Source organism: Danio rerio, chromosome 20, assembly GCF_049306965.1.
Source record: "Danio rerio strain Tuebingen ecotype United States chromosome 20, GRCz12tu, whole genome shotgun sequence".
In the NCBI taxonomy this organism is placed as follows: Eukaryota; Metazoa; Chordata; class Actinopteri; order Cypriniformes; family Danionidae; genus Danio; species Danio rerio.
Window position 1 is genome coordinate 6,939,271 of NC_133195.1, and position 23,230 is coordinate 6,962,500.

Here is a 23,230-nt window from a genome sequence, read left to right on the forward strand (position 1 = left end):
ACATTTTTGCCAGATGTAGCTGACTGATTCCAACCAAAAAAGTATTCAAAACCTGCCGAAATGCAAAAATACCCACCCAGTCTTCTGTTTTCACGAAAATCACATCAGTGACCGAATTTAAGCAGAAAATGACAGATTGTAAGCATATGTCTCAAACACAATAATTCAACATCAGAATTATCATCAGCAATAATGACGAGGACAAATCTAAAGTCTGTTCAAGTCCACCATTCCAAGTCTATGCAAAATTTAGCATTTTAGTCCAACAGGAGACCTACACAAAGCCTATTGCTCTTTCACCACATGTTTGAGAATAATAATAATAATAATAGCCCACTCATATTAACCTTTATTTTATATCTACAGAATCGTGAGAAAATCGTGATCTTTATTTTAGGCAAAAAAATCGCGATTCTCATTTTAGCCACAATCGTGCAGCTCTAATGTGACCTTGCATTGTTTCCATGTCTTCTCACGTGTGTTTGCTTGTGAAACGTAGTTTCGGCGATTCTTCTTATTTTAAAGTCATGCAGTGTGAACCACCCTGTCGCCGATACATCTTTGCAGTGTAAACAAACCACAGACGGATCGCTAGCCCAGATAGTCATGCAGTGTGAAAACATCCGTGACACGACTAGTCTGAACTCGGCATAAGTGTGAACGCGCTCTGACTGGGAATTTTTCTTCTGCGTTCACACAGAGCAGCATTCCGGCAAATTACTGAAAATGTTACAATGTCTCTTTCTGTAAAATTGCCGAAACGAATTTACCTGTATTTTCAAAAAGGGCCTGTTCACACATGATCCCTTTCCGGAAAATTGCCGGTAACTTTTCAGAAAGGTCTGAATGTGTGTAGAGTAGCTAGTGAAAGTGTTTGAGCTCAAACGCATCAAATGAAAAGAAAATAAGAAGTGTCATAAAGGGGGTGGAGCATGTCAGATACTAGAGAGCATTTGATTGGTCAAGATTTGATGAGAAGCTTAAGGATGAGGTGACGTGAAAAAAATGTTGATCGATTTAGGCAGAAGTGACAAACTACAAGCTATATAGGTTTATTTCAGTTTTATTTTTTTTATTTTATTTTTTAACACAAATTTTGTCACTGCTTTGGAGTATACTAGCTAATAGACATTCTTAAAACTAACAAACAAAAAATAACCTTACAAAAAAGTAGTATAATCTTTTTCCCTAAAAGAATTTTGTGTCATAAATCTATTCGTCGATCACACGGCCAGTGTCTTTTTGTCTGCTCTGTTGGAGGCAGGGCTCAGGCTCAATCTCCATACACACACAAACTAATAACACGTGCTATCTGGGGAGATTGCGTGGGCGGAGAGAGCTTCAGTTGTTAATTCAGCGTGATTTTGCCAAATCACAGTTTTTCTTACTGCAAGTTAATCGAAAATGAACTGTGACTGAATGACAATTCATGTTCCCTTTAATTAGGCTGAATAAATGGGATAGTGGCCACTCAAATATATGCAGCCATTAAACGCACAGAAGAATCCTGCCTCACAAAGTAAACATGTAAATAGTATTCATACTTTTAAATCGCCCTATAGTAAAGTATGTGAATCAATTATGGTAATTCTACAGTTGCTGGAGTACCTGTTATATAATAATATAAAGAAATGACCACAAAAGTGAACTGAAGATTTCTATAAATATCTATAGTGTATATTATACTGCACTGTGAGCAAGAAGGTTGCTGGTTCCGCTCCTGGCTGGGTCAGTTGACATTTCTGTGTGAAGTTTGCATGTTCTCCATGTTTGCATTGGTTTACTCTGGGTGCTCCGGTATCCCCCACAATCCAAAAACATGCGGTATTGGTGAATTTAACAAACTAAATTGCCCGTAGTGTATCCATGCGAATAAGTGTGTATGAATGTTTTCCAGAACTGGGTTGTAGCTGGAAGGGTATCCGCTGTGTAAAACTTATGTATAAGTTGGCGGTTCATTCCGCTGTGGCGACCCCTGAAAAATAAAGGGACCAAGCCGAAGGAAAACGAATTAATGAATGTTTACTGTATAGACTGTAAATATGCTTTAGTATTTATCAGTAAAATCTATAGTTAAAACTTTGATATACTGTAGCATTCAGCAACTAAGGAGATATAAATACTATAATATTTACAGTATAGAAATAATTATTCCTTATATTTATATAGTGCTTTACACATAGGGGGGAATCTCCTCATCCACCACCAGTGTGCAGCATCCACAAAGTGACGCAACGGCAGCCGTTTTGCGCCAGACCGCACACCACACACCAGCTGATTGGCGGAGGAGAGACAGAGTGATAAAGCCAATTGTGATATGGGGATGATTAGGAGGCCATGATGGACAGAGGCCAGTGGGCAGTTTTGGCTAGGATGCCGGGGTTAAGCCCCTACTCTTTTTTTTTGAAGGACATCCTGGGATTTTTAATGACCACAGAGAGTCAGGACCTCGGTTTAACGTCTTATCCGAAAGAAGGCGCTCACTGAGCAATATAGACAATAATTCTTATTTAATTTCCAGATTTCACTCACAAAATATTCATTCCCGGTGAAAAATGCGCAGCGTAATTTTATTTCAGTTCAAAAATTTGCTTCCAAAAATTCAAACTGCAGGAAAAGGAATAGATTGCAGATTGACGATCTCCAGCTGCTTTTTCACTAGCAGGTGGACCAATTTAAGATGTTTAAACCAGTAAATAAGTGAGGAAAAAAGCTAATAACAGCACAAAAGTAGCATTTAATATGGTCAATGTCAAACAGCTAAATTTGATTCACTGAATTTATTGAAGCAAATTTTTGAACTGAAATACGGTGAATTGAAAATTGTGTTTTGAATATTAAACATTATTGAATTTTTGAGTTTAAAAAACGTGTTTCCTTTGACTACATTTGTTCTCCTAAAAGGGAAAAACTTAAGCTCAGTCCCAATTCTATTTTTGTACCCCTAACCCTTCCCCTAGGCCCTTACAACCGAGGGATAACGGAAAGGGCTTCAAAATTTACCCCTAAGAATTGGGACAGCACTACAGCACCTGCACACGTCATCAGATGTCCTCGCAATCTGATTATTCATATGAGATCATACGATCGCGACTGCTGTAGTTATTCTAGTTGCTTTATTTTTTGGTAATTATCTTCTGGAAATCACTGAAGACATATTATGTTATCATAACGATCTAATGTGGCAGTAAGATTGTAACAGTACTGTGCATTTACACAGTGGCCATATTCATCCATGTAAACACACCAAAAACAACAATAACATTATAGCAGATACGGTTAAAGCCCATTGACAGCCACTAGACTTTTCTGACTGGGTATTCCAGTGTCATAGAGTGTCAGAATGTTGTGGCACTACTATACAGAAGTTATTATTATGGATTATAAATCATGAAATTTAGCGGTTTTTATTGTAGCGTTTTTTTTTTTTTTTTTTAAACTATGATGGTAAACCATGAACACAATTATGAATATATTAAAACATGTGTTTGTTTGTTGTAAAAATTCGTAATAATGACAAAAAAAAACTAATTTGTGGATTTCTTTACTTCCGGGTGCAGCTGTAACTGGTGTATTCTTTGAAATTTTCTTACCCCTTGGTTTCGAGTGTGGTCCTGAAAAATCTTTGTTTGAAGGGGTGTATACCCCTTGCCCTTAGCCCTACGCCTTCAAGCTAAAGAGAATAGGGACACCACTACCCCTTCACAGGCATGCGCAAGACAAGGGGTAGGGGTAAAGGGAAGGGCTAAGGGGTAGAATTGGGATTGGGTCTCAGTTTAAATGTTGCTTTACATTAGTCAAATGCTATTTCTTAATTTGTTCTCATTTTTATTTTTTCATTTATTGATTTCTGTTATTTGTAAAATTCTTACTTATGTTCAAATGCCAAAAGCTTTTTTTCACTTATTTTTAGGTTGAAAAAGAAAGGGACTATTGTTTGTTTTTTTACTATTATTTTGAGCTGTATTATTTGGTTACTAAGCAGCAATAAAAACATATAAAAAAATAAGGAGTTTTCATGTGATTTACTTAACTAGTAGTGTTTTGAAATTAATGAATTCATAATAATCAAGATAACCATGATTCTTCCCATCCTGAGACTAATCGTACAACCAAAATCGATAATCATTGCCTCCCTAGTTACACTGGCGTTATATATAAATAGTCTGGTGTCATGAAATGGTCTTAAAATGACAATAATATTGTTAATCACAATAAATTTTGGTATCATGGCTGGTATACCAGCCTGATCTCACGAGGAAACTTAAGTATTTTACGTTTTGTCAGTTTAGTGGCTAAATTGTACGAATTCATACAAGTTCAGTCGTATGAAAACGTACAATTTTAAAATGGAGGCGTGGCACCTAACCCCACCCCTAACCCCAACCGTCATTGGGTGATTAGCTAATCGTACTAAACTGTAGGTATTAGATTGTACGAATTCAAACGAATTAGCCACTAAATCAAAAAGTTACGAATTGCCGTGAGATTGCGTTGGATATACTGGCCTCACATGCTGAAATCACCACTTTGAATCCCAATCTGAGTTTAAAAACCTGAGAGGTTACATTCACAATATTCAGATGTTTCTGTCTGACATGTTCAGTGGACCTTTATCTACCAATTCTGCCCCACCGCCCTCTTTTACAGCCTCTTTCTCTCTCACATTCTATATTTAATGGCCCATATTGTTTGTCTTTCTTTCTAAATATCTCTTTCTCTTCAGCTCCAGCTGTTTATTAGTCTCTCATTCCTGCGAGAGCTCTGCTTTGTTTTGTACGGCCAGAGACTGAATATTTATTCAACAGACAAGGGCTGTAAAACCCCAAGAGGACAGCATGTTTAAACAATGCCATAATTCATCTTCACCCAGCAGTTTCGCCAGGCATTTGTTGAAGCTGACACATGCACTCTTGGTCAACCACTTTGCAGTTACCATGCAATTTGGGACCTCATGTCCCAAATGCTCAGATTTTGTTAACAATAAATGGCTGATCAAAATTACATACAAAATACTGACGAAGATGTCTGTTGGCTAGCTTTATTCATTTACCCTACTACCAGGTTTTCTCTTTAATCAAAGTGACACACAAGTGCAAATACTTAGTCAGTTGGTCAGTATTAAAGGGAATGTATCATTGCTAAAAAAAAAATGCATTTTATCTAGAACACAGGTGTCAAACTCAGTTCCAAAAGGGCCGCAGCTCTGCACAGTTTAGTTCCAACCCTAAGTAAACACACCTGACCAAACTAATTGAGTCCTTCAGGCTTGTTTGAAACCTACAGGTAAGTGTGTTGGAGCAGGGTTGGAACTAAACTGTGCAGGGCTTCGGCCCTCCAGCAATTGAGTTTGACACCCCTGATCTTGGAATGTCCAAGCTGTTATTTTTTTCATTAAAGGGTTATAATTGGTGCCATGCTTAAAGTAGTGTGTACAACTTGGGGACATAAATGTAGCAAGCTAAGCTAAAAGCTGGCAAAAATAGCTTAGCTGCCAAAAATAGCTTAGTGATCAGAAGAGTAGCCTGAACATTTTTTGCAGTAATTTCTTTTGTGTGAGGGTAAAAAAAAAACAAATAAAGCAATAAAAACAAAACCAAAAAACAACAACAACAGACAACAGTTTTAAATGACATGAGAACGAGCAGATGATGACAGAGTGTAAGTGAACTTTCCTTCTGATGGGTGTAGTAGTTAAGAGTAAATAATAATTAAGTGAAATTGGGATGTTGAATCAAATCCTCTAATAATACATCTCTAATGTTATTTAGTAGGATAAGTATAAGGTTCGGCGGTTGAGGAATGGTGTGGAATTGGAGAAAATGACTTTTAAACCACATTTGCATTGAGTAGACTTTGTGAGCACCCACAGCAAAGCTTCAGCTGGGCACAGATAGCAAAGCATGTGATGTTTGTTGCTTAGATCATCCTACCGTACCATGTTAGTGAAGGCAGGCAAATGCGGCGCAATCCTCTAGCCGTATTTGGTTTCTGGGTTTCGGGTCAGGTGGTCTATCCTCCGCCCTTAACGATTGTAACTTAGGGCTCTATAAATACACTCACTCCTTCACTTCCCCATCCCCCCTTTCTATATATCTTTCTCTTCTGTTGCATTTCTCTGTCTCATATGAACCTTTACACTTCATCTTTGAATGTTTGAAGAAAAAAAAAATTGAAGAACATTTGACTTTGAAGACCCTGCTGAAAAATCCAGTTTAAACCAGCCTAGACTGGTTGGCTGGTTTTAGCTGGTCGACCAGGCTGGTTTTAGAGGGGTTTTGGCCATTTCCAGGCTGGTTTCCAGCCATTTCCAGCCTGGTCTTAGCTGGTCAGACTGGAAAATGACCAGCCAAATCTAGCTAAAACCAGCTTGAACAGTCTGGTTTAAGCTGGATATAGCTGGTTTTGGCTGGACTCCCAGCTTGGCTAGGCTGGTCAAGCTGGTTTTAGCTGGTCATCTCCCAGCCTCACCAGCTAAGACCAGGCTGGATATGGCTGGAAACCAGCCTGGAAGTGGCCAAAACCCCTCTAAAACCAGGTTGGTCTACCAGCTAAAACCAGCCAACCTGGTTTAAGCTGGATTTTTCAGCAGGGGAATGCTAGAAAAAGCATGTTAGTTCTGTAGCCTCAAAACCTGGAATATAATTAGCATTTTCTAGCCATGGATTCCCTCAGGAATTTTCAAACATTTTTATAATACTTTTCTTGATTTATGTGTGTGGTAAACGCTCTTAAAGTCACTTTCACATTTTGTTCTGCAACATAAATTATACAGTCATAGCTTAAAAAATATGAATTTTTGGACAAATTTCCTCCCACACTCCGTGGAAACTGTTGACAAAATAGCCATCTGAACTGACCTACAAATTGACATCATGAGTGAATGACTCTATGGGGCTGTTTACACCTGCTCACTTGATGTGTTTTTTCTGATCAGCTGATTTTGAAATGGACAGGTGCCCTCCGAAATGCAATCGAGACAAATATACCTCTGATCGCTCGAACACATCAGGAGGTGGTCTGAGACACATTCCAGATGAAACTGGACAATTAATATGTCAAATATGTCGACCAATCACAATATGTCGACCAATCACAGAGCTTGCTCTACGGGTCATTGCGACGTGTAGTTACATATTTTGAGTGGTGTGCATCAACGTCAGCTTCAGCTATGGCGAGGGCTATGTGACCGTGTGCAGGCTGGCCGGAGCATATTCATGCCCTTGATGCAGAAGTATAAATCAGTATTTGCGATGGAGCAGGTTGAAGAAAAATTCAGCTGAACATTGTCCCTTTGTGGTATTCTGTTTCATGCAATAATATCCAGCTGCAGACCCGCAGAACCACACACGTTTTAGGCACACACAATCTGGCACACACAATCTTGGCAAACCATATATGGCAGGGTTCAACGCTAAGGATTTTTTTATACGGGTCCGATCGGGCCATTGGTTGAGATTTTTACTTGCCCTGCCAAAATTTTCACTGGCCCCACCAAAAAAACTAAAAAGTTAATAGCTATTTCTTCGCGACGTATTTTAAATAGTGGCAAAATTATGCCTGTGAATCTAGAATTTAAACATTTTAAATATGTTAATAAATGTATAATGAGCAAAATTCAAGATTTTATGCAAATGAAGCAAATACTCAAAGCAGTATGAAAAATGTGCTGGTGTTTTAATGCAATTCTAAATAATTTTTATAAAAATGGCTTGCCAAACTGACAACTGTTTTATTTATTTATTTATTTATTTATTTATTTATTTATTTATTTATTTATTTTTCAGTTTCTTAATTTTGTACCCATGTAATTGTCTGCCTCTAAGACTTTAGAAACAGACGTTTTCTTTTAGCCTCATTGTTTAATTTTGCCGCCATGTTGCCATCTTTTTGCTGTACTGGTTGTTACCAGGTTACAAAAAAAAAAAAAAAAAAACGTGCTCATCGTTACTGGCCGATAGGGGCCAGTAGCAATCCTGTCTACTGTCCCGAGTGTCTTTCACGCTGGCCCCGGGCCACCGGGCAGTCCTTATTGTTGAGCCCTTTATGGTTACGACGGATGTTAATGTTATTAACGTCTTTTTGGACATCGTCATCCATTTATTTTGATATATATATGGTTAATAAACATTGCACACAATAACCAATAGTGTTCACTTTACTTTATTTCACAAATATTGTGATCGAGACGCGTGAATGGGGAGCGTTGTTTCCGATTGCCATATACTACTAAACTGATGTTTTCTATCAGTCATCATATATGATCAGTCATCGGACAGAGTCATTTTAGCAGGTACTCGTTTGCTGGCTTTGCTGAACGATCTAAATTGGACGGGTTTAATTTATATAATGGATTCATTTATAATGAAGGAAATAATAGCAAGTTATTATAGGCAATAATTCATTTTATTTGTAATAAAAATCTTTTTACATGTAATAAATGCATAACACTATATCAATATTTTACTCAAGCGATTAAATAGTGTGTATTTGCTTAATTTTCTTATAACTTTTTAGTCAATGATTTCCCACATTTAATACTGTAGTAATTTAAAGTAAGCAATTTATTGTTTTGAAACTAAAATTTAGCAATAGAAACAAATTAACTATTAATAATTAATTAAATAAATAATAATAATTATAACAGCTGTGACAGTTTGGTAAAAGATGGTAATTTATAATCAGATAATCAGTTAAGATTATCAACTCAAAACTATATTATATTGTTTAAATGATTAATTATAGTAATTCTTTTTAATGTGACACATTGCTGTTTGCTTTTTTTATATTTTGCAACAAAGTGATTTTAACCAAGTATGATAATAGGCTATTAAGATCCTGAATTAGTTTATTACACTTAATCCTACAATTAGACGGTCTATTATGTTTTCTTTGTGTATGTGGACACGTGAATAAAGTCATAAATTTCTTTAACCAATTATTTTTATTTACATAATTTGAGTTCAGAAACAGCAGAGATGTTAAAATGATCGTTACGATATAATAATAATAATAATGACTGAAATGGGAAACCATATCTGTGAAATTCAATAGGTGCCGATAATGCTCCTAAGGAGTTAGTTAGTTACCATATATGGTTTGCCTAAATCGTGTGTGCTAGATTGTGTGTGCCTGAAACGTGTGTGGTTCTGCGGTTCTGCAGCTGGACATATCTCGTTTCATGTGATAAGATGCACCTGTGTGAATTCCCATTTACATGTTTTATCAACTTTTCTTTAGACAAGCCAGAGACAGAAGGAAAGGAGCAGAATGGTACCAGAACAGCAGGCACTGGGGAAGCTGAGACGGTCCATCACACGACAGATATTTCCAGAGATGTGCAGGGAGGGTCAAGGACACCATCAGAACCCAGTGATCCTATGATGCATTCAAACAAACTGGAGATGATCCAAAAAGAACAAGTCAAGAAAAGCCAGGTCCATAAAGTTGTACCATTTTCCGGTTGGATCGTTCAAGATATTCACAACTTTAGTCTGGAGTCGAAGAGAGAAAATGAATATGTAAGCACGAACTGTATTTCTGCCAGCATACATTTCTAAGACAAAGCATGCGATTGTGTAGAGTACATTCTATTCCCATTCTCCTTGTTTGTGTCTCTCTACTCTGAACTCTTCATAAGTCTGAGATTTCCGGTAATTCTGTGTCCTCTCTGTCTGTGTGTTTGCACAGGGCCCATGTCGTCGGGAGATGGAAAGTGTTATGAAGCAGTTAAAGTTCACAAATGTGCTGAACCCAAGACGCTTCCGCATTCCAAACTGTGACCAAAAGGGTTTCTACAAGAAAAAACAGGTAATTACATTTTACCTAAGCGCTTTGACTTTTTTTTGGCAGATGCTTTTTATTTACAGTCCCTTACATTGCAACAATTACAGGGCCCCCATGTGGCTAAGTACCTTGCTCAAGGGAGAAGTAGCGATCCTATTTTAGGCCATCCTTACCTGGGATCAAGCATTCAGCATTTGTGTTATCAGCACAGATTCTCAAGCTATTATTGTACCACCATACAGGTACACAACGATAAGTAACTGTCATGGCAACTGTCACAACAGTATTGGGATATCTTGGGTTGAGGCCTATTTATATGTGCATGCTGGTTCTTGAAAGTATGAGTTGTTTCTACAGTTGACGAGGTGCATCAGTGGGTCTGAACAAGAGAAGGTAGTTGGTGGGGGCAAATGCAATTCTCGGAAAAGTTGTGAGTCAGCCACAACCCCCTATTAAGAGCATGAGTCAAAGAGCCTTGTCTGAATGGCCCTAATGAGTTTGGGTGAATTTGGGGCAAACAGATTATTTGTTGGTTTTTCAAAATGGAAAACCACTCCGACGGATACCACAGTGACCCTGAAAGCCTAACAACAACACTGTGGCCACTATGAAAAGGACATATAGAGAAGGAAGGGTTTCAAAAAAAGGACGAGATTTATAATCTGTCTGAAACACACGTTTCTAAGGTGCTGCTTTATGCTGAACAGAGGGGGAGTCTGTATCTGTAGGAGTGCACTGGTTAGTTTTGTGCTACATGTGACCTTAAAGGATCATGATGTCAATTTGTCGGAGGTTTTTTGCTGGCTAAACCAGCTGTTCTCTAGGGCTGGGTTCTCAGAATGGAGAAAATGTTATATGTTCAGATTGGATAACTCTGGAAACACTTGCAATAGTGTGCATGATCATTAAAGACAGATTCATAGTGGCAGCTGTAAGAAACTTTTTTGACCACAGATATCGTTTTTTCCCATCAATCACCCACAGCCTCAAGGCTGGTTTATACTTCTGCATCGAGTAATTGGTGTGACCCACGGCGCCTGCCTTGGGCGTAGCCGTGCATTTATACTTCTGCATGCTGTTTTTGTTGCTCTGTAACACTTCCGACACACTAGCTGGAAGGTAGGTTTTTATGTTCTAGTTTCTTCACCGCTGTTTTGCTTTTTCTGAACGTAGCTTAAAGTACAAGTAGCTAGTAGGTCAAACTTGCTCATTCAGCGGCGGGAACCGAAGGACTTGCAACAACCTTAATCATAAGGTGAAAAAAAAACAAAAATTTCCAGCTGGAGCTTAATCACTGGACTCAACACTTGTAAACACTCGCTCCATCGGGTCACCCACACTTGTCACAGCTACTCAAGCTACCTATTACTGAGCTTGTGCTATGCATCGTTGCGATTTGTAGTTACAATTTTTGAGAGGTGCGCGTCAGCCGTTGTTAGTGTGTTTCAATTTGCATACTTATACTACACCCTTATAGTATGTGAAGGAAAATATATACATTTGAGTGTGTAACAGAAGAGTATGCAAGCTTTGGGACATACTACTTTCTTGTTAACGGATCGTTGTGTTGCTTAGTTAAGAGCCTGTCAATCATCCACATTTCTTTTATGTTTAATTTCCTTCCATATGTGAAGTTTATTCATAAACTAATTTCGATCACAATCTCGTGATTATGATTGAACACGGCTGGTTCTGCATTGGATCCACCAATCAGGCCATTTCTTAACGCACTATAAAGAGCCAGGGTTTTTTACTACAGGCATCTTCGATTTGAAGTATCCCCCCTTCCACCCCTACCTCTTCACCTTTCCCTCCATAGGGCGGCACGGTGGCCCAGTGGTTAACACTGTTGCCTCACAGCAAGAACGTCACCGGTTCTAGTGTTTGAACAGGCTGGGGGTCGTTTCTGTGCGCAGTTTGCATGTTCTTCTCGTGTTCGCGTGGGTTTTCCCCGCGTCCTCCGGTTTCCTCCCACATTCCAAAAACATGCACAACGAGTGAATTGATCAATCTAAATTTAGCACTACAGTCAATCTCTCATCCTGCAGCATATCTCTTCATAGCATTCAATTTTTAGTCATCAGTTCTTACCAAGAGGGAGTTGTCGAGATCTACCTGAGCTCAAAGCTCCCCTCTCGCCCTGCAAACGGGAGGGAGCCCAGGGCTCAAGGACCTTTTGGACTCAGGGCTCTCTCCCGGGACAGCATGCCATACTTGCTTATAATCAATCATCAGCTAAGTGTGAACTCTTGAATGGAGATTCAGCAGCAAGTTAATTCGAAATACAAGTCTTTCATGCAGAGAAATCTCCTCAGGTCTTTAGATACTTCTGCATTCAGATGTTAATGTCCAAGCACTTCTTTATATAAGGTCAGTATTGTTGTTGCAGATGAAATCGAACACAGAAAATGCGATTTTTAAATATTTTCCAGTGGGCTAGATATTAATTAACAGTCATACAAACATCTTTACCGAAGCCTCTATACTTGACGGTTGGTCTCGCGCGTCCATCATTTTTGTAGTTATTTACACTTTTCACGTGCGTTCGTAGTTGTAATTGATTTAACATCCAAAACGCAACTGTACTGTGGACAGTATCAGCGGTTAGACTATGGATGGTTCTACACTTAAAATTTTTATCGGAAATGGTAAACCATCCGGGAAGCTTTGGCATACTCGTTTCAACCTACTACGATTTGGGACATACTATTTCTATTTTCAAATACTGTTTAGGATGGATAGTATGCGAATAGGGACGCAGCCATATTTTTGACTGGTAAGCCCAGAAGTTCTCCTCTCAGAAAATGATAATAGGTTCAGGTTGGATATTTCAAGAAACATGTTCAACAAACCCTGGGGGTGAGACTTGAGGGTGATGAGCATGGTTGCATCTAAGAGAGATTCATAGTGGCACGTGTTACAGACAGCATTTTTGGACACAATGTAAGTGGAAAACCTGCCTTGAGACATTTCCCTTCCCTCGGTACCTTCCTCTGTATGATTGTGGCCATTTAAAAGCCATAGTTGAATGAAAGGATGTTGGCTGGTGAACAAATCTAGCAATCAGTGTCTATTAGTTGGTTTTACAATGCCTCCAAGAGACATAATAAACTAGCAAAAAGACACTTGAGCAAAAACATAATAAATTAAAAAGTTCTTACAGAAATAAACTAGAGTGTGTTTGGAAAGATCAAACCCCTTTGCTCGGATATCTGGTAATGATAGAAGAACATCTGCAGGACAGGCTGTGTCCAAACATGAGACTGTGCCTGATGAAGATCAAGCCGATCAGATTCCCCTCCAACGGTCTCCATGTTAAATTGCTTTGCTTCAGTCGTGGTAGTTTGAGCCGAAGCCTGAGTCTCGGTCGACCCTGAGATTGCAGTCATTCATTTTTATTTTGGCATCAAAAACAAACACGCACAAACCCCTGTGCATACATACTCACACAAGTGAACTGTAGATGTCCTGGGTGCCTGGGGGTCCCTCCACTCCCCAGAATAAGATCTGTAATGAGAGCATTTGTGTATGTATGTGGGGGCATGTGTGTCTGAAGGCCATTCCCGTGGAGAGCAGAGTCCAATCTGTGCTAATTTTAGCCTTGATTATATGAATTGGCTCAGTGTGTTAGTAGAGGCCAGGCATGCCGGCCCCAGTGCCGCCAACCCCTCCCCTCCCGATTCAGATGCACCTCTCACCCAGGCTACTGTACTCCTGCGCTGGGCTGGAGGTTTTGCTCAGCCCCCTGATCTCTCCCAGGGCCAGGCAGTCCACTTAAGCGTTCACGCTGAATAGGATCTCAGTGATGCGGGTTGAGAGACTAGAAGAGAATGCCAGGCATGCTGGGAATGATCCCGAGTGCAAATGCTCTCACTCAAACATCTATCCACCGATACGGTCACCCATACACTAAAAACAAACACACACTTGGGCTTTTCCAAGATAGCCGTCTTAGACTATCAGTTTCCTCTCATTCTGACTTAAAGCTACATCAATATATATTCATACTTGGTATCTGTTTAGTCTCTATGTTTGCAGTTGCACCACAATGACTATATAATGATCACATACTCTGCAGGCAGCGTTTATTCCAAATGGCATGCAACCTAACAGGCACAAACCCTCTTGGACACATTGCTTGTTCTTATTCAAATGCAGTTGTTGCATTCACATATTGTGTATGCGTGTGTGTTTGTGTGTGTGTGTGTTTTATGAGCTTGTGTTTACCCTGTGGCTGCTTTTAATGCCCTTCCGCCTTCCTGCTGCCCATAAGGGCATCATTATGGGCCAGTGCTGACTGAGGCTTGCTTTGTGACACACACACACACGCGCGCTCTCTTTCTCCCTCTCTCACATACAGATCCGTTGCAGCCTTCAGAAATTGCCACACTAACAGGGGTTTGTCTCTCATCCAATTATTCAAACACATAAACATATGCAAAAATGCAGTTATTAATTATCAGGGCTCTATATTACTTGAATGTTTGTACGCTATCGTAATGTGAAATATTTGCAATTCATCTTTATTTTTATAGCGCTTTCACCATGTAGATCGTGGCAAAGCAGCTTAACATAGAAGATCTAGTAAACTGAAACTGTGTCAGTCCAGTATTCAGAGTTGAAGTTCAGTTTAATTTAGTTCAGTGTGGTTTAAATTTCACTGCTGAAAGTCCAAACACTGACGAGCAAATCCTCAATGCGCCCCAAACCAAGCAAGCTTCACCAATTGACGAAAGTGAAGTAAAAAAAAATACTTTCATTTTCTTAATGGGTGCAGGTTCCAACATGAGTTTGAAACTCTTTTAACTAGGCATACAAATTCTAGCAACACATTATTTCATAAATCCTCATCATTAATTGTTTTACATTATATTATTTTGGAAAGAGATTTTTCACTGATGAGATTTTAAGGTACATTTAGAACCCAAAAATTGTCTTCTTGCTCATTGCATTAGTTTTGACAAATCATTGATTTAATTTGAAGAAAAGCTCACTGTGTACGATGAAAAACGTAATCATCATTAGTTCCCCTTGTATCAGACAGAAAGCATCCTGTGTCCCTGTACAGTCTGAATGGAACATTCCCATAATACATAGCAGCTCAGCGTGAGCAGTTTTCTGCAGGGCTTAATTTGTGCCGGAACAAGCAGGATCCGGATCCACCTCCTCTGGAATTGGATCCAGCACCTATTTTAGTGGATCCTCAGCTCATACGCCCCTGACAGCAAGAAATTGATGCAATGACCATATGTTTAACAAAGAATAAAGTATAATATTAATGGTCATTTAATATAACATTGGGAAATTAAGACTAAAATGTATGAAAATATTCTACCGAGTGTACATATTCATAAGTGAGAATGGTACTACTTTATTTTGATGGTCCATTTGAGTATTAGTAGACTGTCTGCCTAATATCTGTTGATACTGCTTCTTCAACAGACATTTAACTGACTATAAGATACTTTGCAAGTACATGTCAACTTATACTGACCATAAACCAACCTAACAGTCTAATCTAACTGTATAATCTAATGAGAATTAGTTGCAATGTAACTTAAATTCAACAAACGGACCATCAAAATAAAGTGTGGCCATGACTAAAACATCTTTTTAACTTACATTCCACGCGTCCTCAATTATCCATCACCAGTCCTTGTTCCGGGACTTTATCATTTAATTAAACACTGGTTTCCTGTACACTCATTGTTTTTCTTTTATTCTTACGCAGATGTAAACTCATAACCAACTGATCAAAGTATTTGGAAAAGGATATGTTACTTGTTTAGGCAAATGTTTTTAGTTTAGAGCAAAAGTGGGTGAAGAGACAACTGAAATTGAAAGGATGAGTATAACATTTGAAGCAGCCCCTTGTGGAGGCCAGGTTTCATTCCCAGACTGCTCTTGTTCTGCTTGAGGTATTTTAATTTGGTACTCTTTCAATAAAACTGCTTTTGATCTCTCCCTCTCTCTTTCTCTGACTCATCCACTTTTTCCTTGCACAATGTCTGTTTATCTCTTGCCATAGCTTTCTTTCCTTCTTTCTTACCTCCACATTTTCCTTCATGTCTAAAAGAATGGATTTTGACTATTAGATGGACCACCTGAGGATACGTATGTGGGTGTGCATGCTTGTATGTGTGTGTGTTTGTTTTGCCTGTGTAGTATAATAAGCTCCAGATGACTTTGAGTGTATGCCAGTTTCCTAAAATAGTCCTAGCAGCTCTTTAACGGTTCTCGGCAAATATTTTAGCTTGGTTAAATTCACCTTCGTACTTTCAACTGTTTTTATAAACACAAAATCACAATTCATTCGGACATTTAAACCTCTGTTCAATGGAAAACTGGGTCATATGTATATGTTTGTAAATTGACAAGTTGTCAAAATTTATAAATAGTTCGGCTTAGTAGGTGACTGATCATTTTAAAGTCAGAATCATTCATTCATTAATTTTTTTATTCAGCTTAGTCCCTTTTTTAATCAAGGGTCACCACAGCAGAATGCCCTTCCAGCTGCAACCCATTACTGGGAAACACCAATTCACTCTCATTCACACACATACACTACGGACAATTTACCTTACTCAATTCACCTATAGCATGTGTCTTTAGACTGTGGGGGAAACGGGAGCACCCGGAGGAAACCCATGCCAACACGGGGAGAATATGCAAACTCAACACAGAAATGTAAACTGACTGTGCCGAGGCTCAAAATAGAGACCTTCTAGCTTTAAGGCGACTGTGCTACCCACCGTGCCACTCCAGTCAGAATCAAACAGAAGTAAATATTGTTCCTCTCCTATCTTGATGTACATCTGATTGAGTTAAAAAATGTACGGGGGTACTTGATTTCATCCATTGGGAACTGATTGGATCGTTAGAAGATGGGTGTTACTAACAAAATGGAGAAAGATTTGAATGCCAGTTATGGTCCATCAAAATCACTTTTGGTACTATAAGATACCTAATGATGAGATCAAGCTAAATTTAACAGATGGAATTGTATCTTATTCATATTATAAGGCAGGGCATAAACGAGGCATACTTTCTTCTGAACCACAGAAGACAGTTTTTTAAATTAATTTTTCTTACACACTTACTTTGAATGGCAGTCATGCATTCTTCCAACTTAAATGCAATGTTTGACTTGCACATGTCTTCAAATTGCTGCTGAAAGAGAGAATGCATGAGAGAAGCAGATGCATAACTATACTCGCTTATTATTAGCATGTTTTGATATTTAAGGTTAAAGGTGTTGGTTATTTTTAGATAATTAAGTTTTCTTAGCATTTCAAGAGTTTCACTTAGCTTATTATTGATTATAAAGAACTCATAACATCCTCGAGCCTGGGGATCCCTCCCATTTGCGGGGCGAGAGGGGAGTTTGAGCTCATGTAGAACTCCCCTGCCTATTCATGGCTAATGAAAAATTAAGGATTGCTAAGGAGAGTTATACTGCTGAATAAGAGCTCATCTATGGTGCTAATTTGGTTTGGTCAATTCACCCATGTTGCAAGCTTTTGGACTGTGGGAGGAAACCAAAAAAACCCAGGGGAAATCCACGCAAGCACGGGGAGAACATATAAACTCCACACAGAAAAATAGACTGGCTTGTTAGAGATTTGGAACTGTGACATTCTTGCTGTGAGGTAAGTGCTAACCACTGGGCCGCCGTGCCACCCTATCAAGGAAAAAGGGAGGAGGAATAGGGCTGGAAGGGGGGATTCTTGAAGACAAAGATGACTGAGGTGAGAAACTGTGCTTATTTATTGTGAGTTAGGAATCCTACGATTGGTGAATGATGCGTTAGCTAAGGTGGGACCAGCTGTGGTCAATCATGTAGCCTGCTTGAGGACTGTCCAATTCATAAGCTATATAGAGATGGTCATTATGGGTAGCAAAAATCTCTAAAGTTTTTATAAAGTATTTATAAGTAGCTAACAGTGTTGCTCAAAATCCTGCTTCAATTCTGATCAAAACATAGAATGTTATCTGTTGTGTATTTTCCTAATTGGGTGGGGGGCAGAGGGGGGTGAGTGCAACTGAGGCTAGCTAGTTGACTTGTGTAGTAGACTTGCTGAGACAAACTTTCTCTTTCTGGACCTCAAGAACCACTCTAGAAACATAAGCCTTGTTTGTGCATCCTATACCAGAGATGCTTGTCTGAACCTCGCGTGGAGTAGTATGAGTAGAAATGGAGGAGATACACTGGAACCATGCACCTGCTGGGTGTGAGGTTTTGGGTATGAGTGAAACTAAGGTCTGCTAGTATCCTAACCTGATTTCACCAAGTAGGACAGCAAGTAGGAACATTCCAGTCCAATCAGCCAATCAGATTTAAGGAATATGTTTACCGTTTATGTTAAGTTTAGGTTTATCTAGTTCTACATAAGTGTTATCCAACTATTTTGTCCACTGATTTTGGAAATAATTCACAGTTATTGTTGGGTTAGGGGTTTGGAATAGGTATGGAATACATTCTTTAACAAAAATTATGTTCCAGGATCAAAATAGGTGATAATCCAGGATTGCATAGTATTTGTCAAAATCATAATGTGCCTTCTAGTAAGTGCTGTGAAAGCAAACCTCACTCTAATTCATCCTTGTTGTGTGCTTGTAAAGCAATGTGCCTGGGCTCCAAGCTGACTGGATACGAATCTTCCTTGAAGTGGTGCACATAGAACTGGAGAAATTACATTGGAGCTCTGACCTGAATGGGAGTCAGGTTTGGGCAAAATGGTGTAATGTAGGCCAGCTATTCTGGGCCTGAAAATGCATATTCAATTCTGTGGTCATTAGTATCATTGTGAGTGAGTCCCATCAAAGGTACTTCCAGTAATTTTTTTTGGCCTTGTGGAAAAAAAAAATACAAAGAATTTGTTTGTACAAAATATGAAAATATTTCAAAAGATTTCACTAGCTGTCCCTCAATTCTCACATACACTAGCCCCCCTCATTCCATGATGGGAAAGTCGAACTGCTATGCAAAGTCTTCTCCAGCACATTCCAAAGATTCTCAATAGTGTTAAGTTCTAGACTCTGTGGTGGCAAATCCATTTGTAAAATGATTTCTCATGCTTCTGAACTACTCTTTCACAATTTGAGCAAGATGAATTCTAGTATTGTGATCTTGAAATAGGCCCACGCCATAAGGGAATACATTTTTTTTGTTGATGTAATAACATTGTCATATACTCGGGTACTCCACTGTGTTCATTCTTTAAGCACATAACGTTGCTCTACCAGACCTGACAACTGCAGCATCCCCAGACCACAGCACTGCCCCCTCAGAATTGAATTTTAGGCACTGGTCAAGATGATGATACTTCATCTTCATTGCTTACAGTATCAACCTTGATTTGTCCATCACTAAGCAGGGTAGAATCTAGACTCATCAAATCGCATGACCTTCTCCAGAGTCAAACCTTTATCTTTCCTAGAAAATTTCAGCTTTTTCCCAGATTAGCTTAGCTGATAAGTTGCTTTCTTAGGGCCAAACAGCTGTTTAGTTCCAATATCTTTGGTAACCCTTTGGGTACATATCTTCTTACGTTCACTATTAAAGTAAGTTTTACTGTTGTTGTTTTTTTAAGTGATCGCCAATCTCCATCTTTCGAGATTTTGTCCCGACCACATTTTCCATTTTTTAATAATACATTGGACAATCAACCCAATTTTAGTAGATTCAGTAGATTCTTCCTAAACATTTTCCCTGCTTGATGCATGTCATAAGTTTGCCATTTCTGAAACAGATAGATTATCTTTTACATTTTTACAGATAGATGTATTTTCCATGACCACAGGATATGCATTCCGACCTGATTGTTTAAGACACAGCTGTCAAACTCAGTTCCTGGAGGGCCGCAGCTCTGCACAGTACAGTTCCAACCCTAGTTAAACACACCCAATCAAATTAGTTGAATCCTTCAGGTTTGTTTGAAACCTACAGGTAAGTGTGTTGAAGCAGGGTTAAGTTTGACAGCCCTGGTTTAGGACACGAGGAGCTATTCTATGCAATATTTAGGGTTAAACACCTTGTTGTTGTTAGCAGCTGAAACATCACCAACATCACTCATGCCGCAATTACCCAATGGGAGGCTCTTACCCATTTGCTTAGTTATATCCCGGAGGACGATTTTTTGGATGGGCAGTGTACTTCCCCTTGAATACCCTCTGGTGTTCTTTCCCCCAGTCTCTTTTCCTCTTTCTCTCTCTGGCTCTAGTATTTGTGTTACTCTCTCTCACCTAAGTGCGATGCAATGAGAAATGTGTGTTTATGCCACTGTCTCTTCCATTTGGAGCATGCTGTCTGTTTTGCATATACTCGTCCAAATATCATATGGTTATGCATTTCTTTTCCTGTCTCACCCACTCTCCCCACAGTGCAGTCCATCCAAAGGCCGCAAACGAGGTCACTGCTGGTGCGTGGACAAGTACGGACAGCCTTTACCCGGCTACGATGGAAAGGAGAAGGTCCACTGCTATAACATGGAGACAAAGTGAAGGGGAAGGAGAGGCAGAGTGGTGGAAACAGGGAGACAAAGAGGGATATCTCCCCTGAAGAACTACATGAATACAAATTCAAAAGTGCTGTCCCAAAGCTGACCTCCCACTTGTATGCTGAGGCATGGACTCACGTGACCAGCAACTCACTTTACACTTCAGGAGAACGAAGAGAATAAGAGGAGGAGACAGAGAGAGTGTCAAGTCTTCTGTTTTTTGGACTCTATCTTAAGGGGGACGTGTGAACATAGTCAAAAGTACGAGCGAATTTCAGTAACGACATGCTAAGTCTGAGCATATGTACTCTTGTGTATGTGAGGGACATTGTGTACTTGTTCTGTGCGCATAGGTAGCCTCTCTCTTCTGCTACAAGCGTGTGTTGACTATCTGCCATGACTATCAGCGGCTCTCTCTTAGTCCCAATTCTTGTTTCTGCCCTCCTGGTGTTGGGTCGTTTAAACAGTGGCACTAGGCGGCTCTAGCCATAGACTCCATCTGAAGCACAAGCACTTCATGCACTTTGGCCCCTCTTGAACACATACTCCAGGCCAACAGTTTGATCATCCATTTAAAACAATTTGACCAATTGCAAACTATTCTACAGCCGGACATACTTAGACGACTTATCTGATGCAGAGTGGTTCGATTGTTGTCAGAACAGCAATGATATGCCCCTAAAATATATCCACAAGGGCATTATCTCACTTTCAAAACATCATGAAGCACTTTGAATATTTGATTTGTACTCCAAACGCTGACTATCATTGTCCTTCACATTTCAAGGCCTTTGCTGAAAGCATGTATCTTGCGTGACGTCGTTTTTTTATATATGGGTTTGAATGTAACCATTATGCTACAGTGCCCTGAATTACCGCTGCGAAATCGGTGAAGCTATGGCAGTATTTTTGAATCAATGCCTTAACTAAACTCATGCAAAAATGTTTAGCTTAATGGTGTGGGTCGTCTCACCCTTTGTCTATCTCAATATCAGCAATTCACCCCAGTAGCAAAGCTACATGATAACCAGGACTTGTGTCGCTGTCTCAAAACTGACCTCCTGAGAAAAGACTTGAAAGGTGGAGGGTGCCAGAGAGGTAGCCCACACGTTAGCTTATTAGCATAGCGTCGACAGAAAGCTCAACCCCCTACCAAACAGCTACACAAAAGACAAACAAAATGTTTGGTGCTACATCTCATCTGACTTGATTTTGGGGAAAAGAGCACACAGTATGCTAAGCTATTAGCCCTTCCTTAACTGTACTAGTGTCTTGTATTTTTTTATATCAATATATATTTTGTTTCAGGCCAGCTAAATGTCTAAAGAGGCATGTGAACTTTATGCTAAAAAAGATTATTTATCCAAGAAAGAAATATAAGCTGATCCAAACTATGTCTTTGAGAACAATTCAGTGACCCATTGATTGCACAGTAGTGAAAACATAGAGCTCAGCATATTTTTGGGAATATAATCACTAAAGTCTTTTGTTTTAGATTTGTTGTTGATCTACAGTGTGGAGAATGAGGAGTCTTTTGTTAGCATAGCAACGAGGCTGTCCTCGAATCAGTTTGTGTAAAACTGTAGTTTTAAATCTTCAGGTTTTGTAGGCCTTCAATGGTATGAATTAAGCTAAATCTAAGCTTAACTTTAGCTAATCGAAGCTAAACTGAGCTAAAGTAAAGTGAACGCTAAGAGTAAGAAAAGCTGAGGCCAAGCTTGCGTTTCAGAAAACATCAAGGTCAACGTTCAAGCTAGTTGATCTTCGAGAAAGCTTGCTACCCTCATTCTGTGCAATGCCAGGGTCACTTGCCCGCAAGTCACCTTTAAAGATCCCTCCGTTCACGGGTAATTGCTTTGTTGTTGTTGTTGTTGTTGTCGTGTTTTATTGTTTTTCATTTCAAATCATTTTGATTCTTTAAAAAGCTTTTTATGTTACTAAACTAGAAATTATACAGCTATCACTTTCTTCAAGAAAGGAATTGTTTTGTTCAAATATAATTTGTATTTAATGCCTTTTTTTTTTAAATAAAAATTGTAAACGCTATTCTATGTACAAACTGGCAGAGTTTAATTTCACAGATTCCACTAATTTAATGAGATTGTTTGCCCTAAAATGAAAGTTCAGTTCATATAGGAAAGCAGAAATGGACATCTTTTGTGTTCTGAGGAATGAAAATATACAGGTTTGTAATGGCAAGAGGGTACGGTAAGTAAATGGTGACAGAATTTTTATACTTTTCATACAGTCTCATATAATACGACCAGAGCATTTGCGATTTACTGGATAACCAGTTCTACCAGAACGACTTTAGGAGGCAGATAAACGTTTGAACATTTATTTTGAATTATTGTGAACATTTATTGTTTGTTACGGTCCTTTCATAAAGTCCTTTGGAGAAAGCCCCGTCTATTGACCTTATTCTAAAATGCAGAAGTGCGCCTGTTTTCACGATTGTCTTAGAACTTCCGATTCAGTCGCCTATGGGAGAAATGACTAGGAATAATAAACAGCAGAAAACGGTCAAACTACTTACTCTACAAACAAATGTTTGCATGACTATACAGATAAAGTAGAATAATATAATAAAAAAATATCAAATTACAACATCAAGCAGCGTAATGAGCAGTTTTTAATGTCTAAAAATGAATGGAAGTGAATGAGACCGGAAGTCTCAAGCCAAAAAGATTCAAATGGCAGCGCCCACTCGTCGGCGGAGAATAAGGTCAATAGTGCAGAACTCTGGATGAGCTGGCAGATCCTGCCTGAAGATGAAGGCAGGGCGAAGCCAACCCCCTGAGTGGAGACAAGGCCGACCTGGTGGTGGTGATGGGGAGGATGGAGGGAATCTTCCGCAACGTCACCTGAGTACAGCCAAACAGATTATTTAGATGGGCTTATATAGCTTGCTTGATGTTATAGGCTGACGGGATAACTATTATAAA

At 39.2% G+C, this 23,230-nt stretch overlaps 2 protein-coding genes across 2 annotated transcripts in view; both read left to right on the forward strand.

Annotated features, from left to right (window-relative positions):
* The window catches only part of igfbp3 (insulin-like growth factor binding protein 3), a 29,304-nt gene extending 6,973 nt beyond the window's left edge, over window positions 1-22,331 (forward strand). The window contains exons 2-4 of the mRNA NM_205751.2: window positions 9,241-9,521; window positions 9,691-9,810; window positions 20,170-22,331. Coding sequence (NP_991314.2) covers window positions 9,241-9,521; window positions 9,691-9,810; window positions 20,170-20,289 — 521 coding nt within the window. The 3' untranslated portion in view covers window positions 20,290-22,331. The remainder of the gene's footprint in view (window positions 1-9,240; window positions 9,522-9,690; window positions 9,811-20,169) is intronic.
* The window catches only part of dsg2.2 (desmoglein 2, tandem duplicate 2), a 713,230-nt gene that overhangs the window by 117,653 nt on the left and 572,347 nt on the right, over window positions 1-23,230 (forward strand). The gene's annotated exons all lie outside the window — the stretch shown is intronic.